Source organism: Echinococcus granulosus (genome assembly GCF_000524195.1).
Source record: "Echinococcus granulosus chromosome Unknown EG_S00024, whole genome shotgun sequence".
In the NCBI taxonomy this organism is placed as follows: domain Eukaryota; kingdom Metazoa; phylum Platyhelminthes; class Cestoda; order Cyclophyllidea; family Taeniidae; genus Echinococcus; species Echinococcus granulosus.
Genome location: NW_020170404.1, coordinates 888,092 through 889,999, shown reverse-complemented (window position 1 = coordinate 889,999; position 1,908 = coordinate 888,092). Strand labels below are relative to the sequence as shown.

Below are 1,908 nucleotides of genomic sequence, written 5' to 3'. Positions count from 1 at the left end.
GATACTTTTGATAATAAGCATGATGTAGGAGCGTCCTTTGGCGACAGTATTATTTGGAAGTCTCGAAATTTGAAAAGCCATCCATTCTGAGCTACCCGATGATGTTGCGCTCAACGCAAGGCCTGAAATTTCAGACAAGTAAATACATAAGTGGATGAAACTTTCACCTCATCATAAAATAAAGGCAAATAAGCATTCGCAAGATTTTTAAATCCACTTGATGGTTCGCATCTTGGTACAGAAAAGGTAATAGAATTCATCATTTTAAAAGAATAGCTGATACCCTTTGTTGTGAAACAAATATCTTGATTCGTCTAATTTAAAATTACCCAAGCAAATTCAGTGCCTTCGCGACATTAAGTTATCAAGTGATTAAAGAAATGCCTTCCCACCACAAAAATTTGATTGGGGTGGCAGTGTCTGAGTTGCCGATTTATTCTGTTTGAGGCTCCGCAAATGATTGAGGCTTGGGGCCGCCGACTTTGTAGAACCAATCGCGCTACTCTTAATGTCGATGTTGAAACTGACGGCACCCAAACCGCTCTACGTCTTGCCGACGTTGAATGAGCCACCTGTCACCTTGTAACTCATCTGCTGGTCAGAAGAGCAATTCTACCGAATACCAACCTTGAGCAGATTTCACCAACTCGGTGCTTAAAATATGGCAACGGTACAATCGTAAATATGTCAATAAAATACCTTGATCAGATAATAATGAAAGAGGAGCTCGAACTAACACTAAGACCATTATTTATGTTGTGTTTAAGGTATTGGTGGTGTATAGGTTAAGTTGTCATGACGACCAGCCATTAAGACAACTATAAACAAATTAACAATTTTTTCTATAAAAAGTGCAAATTTAAATTTAGAGTTCATCCACTACAGTGTGAATTGGTGACGTCTGTTGATGAAGTAGAGGTAAGTCTGAGGGTGGACTTCTAAGGTACCGTCAACTTCGTCATGATTGACGCATTCAAGCTCCACCCTTACTGTGTGACACGCGCACGCACCTTTAATTGACGGTTCCAAGTTATAGTCATGAAGAGTAAAGTACAGCACTATTGCATCGGCAGTTACTGCACTCCCACTGGTAAACAGATTTGACTGTCTTGGTGCTCCCAGGCACCCGCCCTATCACATGCCCGCATAATTCAGACGGCATCACTTGATACTCATGTTCACCACTTCTTTACTATTCTTCTCTCCTCCATAAATGAATTAACACTCATAGCGCAGTTGTGCCTGTAACCCACCAACCAGGTCCACATTTGAGGGACCTCAAGCACCTACCAGCCAATGGGGTGCATCCCCTAGTTAGCAGTCAAGGTTGCGAGAGTGCTTTTATGGCAGTGCTCGGTAGGCCCAGCAGCACTTCCCTTTCTGCGTAGACGAGTATGCACGTCGCCATTGTAAGTCAGTTTCATCGTGCAAGCCCCCACTATTAGTAAGTTTTTAACAAACTTCGTTATTAACACGCGTATCATCTGTTCGCGTACTAGTGGTAGTCTTATGCAGAATAAAGACCTAACGTGGAAACTAATGCATTGTATGAATTGTATTTCAGAGTGTTGTTAAACTGTTAAACTATTTTAAGGTTGCAGGATTGGGTGCATATATTTTTTAGAACTCGACTAATGTAAATCAGATATTTTGACGGCTGAAAACAAGGATTAAACATCTAGTGCAGTTTGTGCACCAAGTTCGTCACTCATCGTTCTTGTGTTATATTCGTAAAGCAAAAGAACGGGACTAGGTCTCCCCTATTTGCATTGCAGGTAACAGGCGCTAACAAGGGTATTGGAAATGGGATTGCGCAGCTACTGGTTCAAGGTCTGAAGCCAGCTTCCGACTAGCACGTCTACTTGACTGCACGGAACGAGAAGCTTGGTATGGAGGCCGTGAAGGTGC

At 42.1% G+C, this 1,908-nt stretch overlaps 1 protein-coding gene across 1 annotated transcript; it reads left to right on the top strand. All coding sequences in view use genetic code 11, as the record gives it.

The window, feature by feature from the left end:
* Nucleotides 1–1,394: 1,394 nt before the first annotated feature.
* EGR_04119 (hypothetical protein) lies at nucleotides 1,395–1,853 on the top strand (the record flags this gene model as incomplete). The annotated part of the gene is made up of 2 exons (XM_024493368.1): nucleotides 1,395–1,409; nucleotides 1,776–1,853. 2 exons carry the CDS (start codon nucleotides 1,395–1,397, stop codon nucleotides 1,851–1,853), a joined length of 93 nt encoding a protein of 30 aa, XP_024352282.1.
* Between the last annotated feature and the right edge of the window lie 55 nt (nucleotides 1,854–1,908).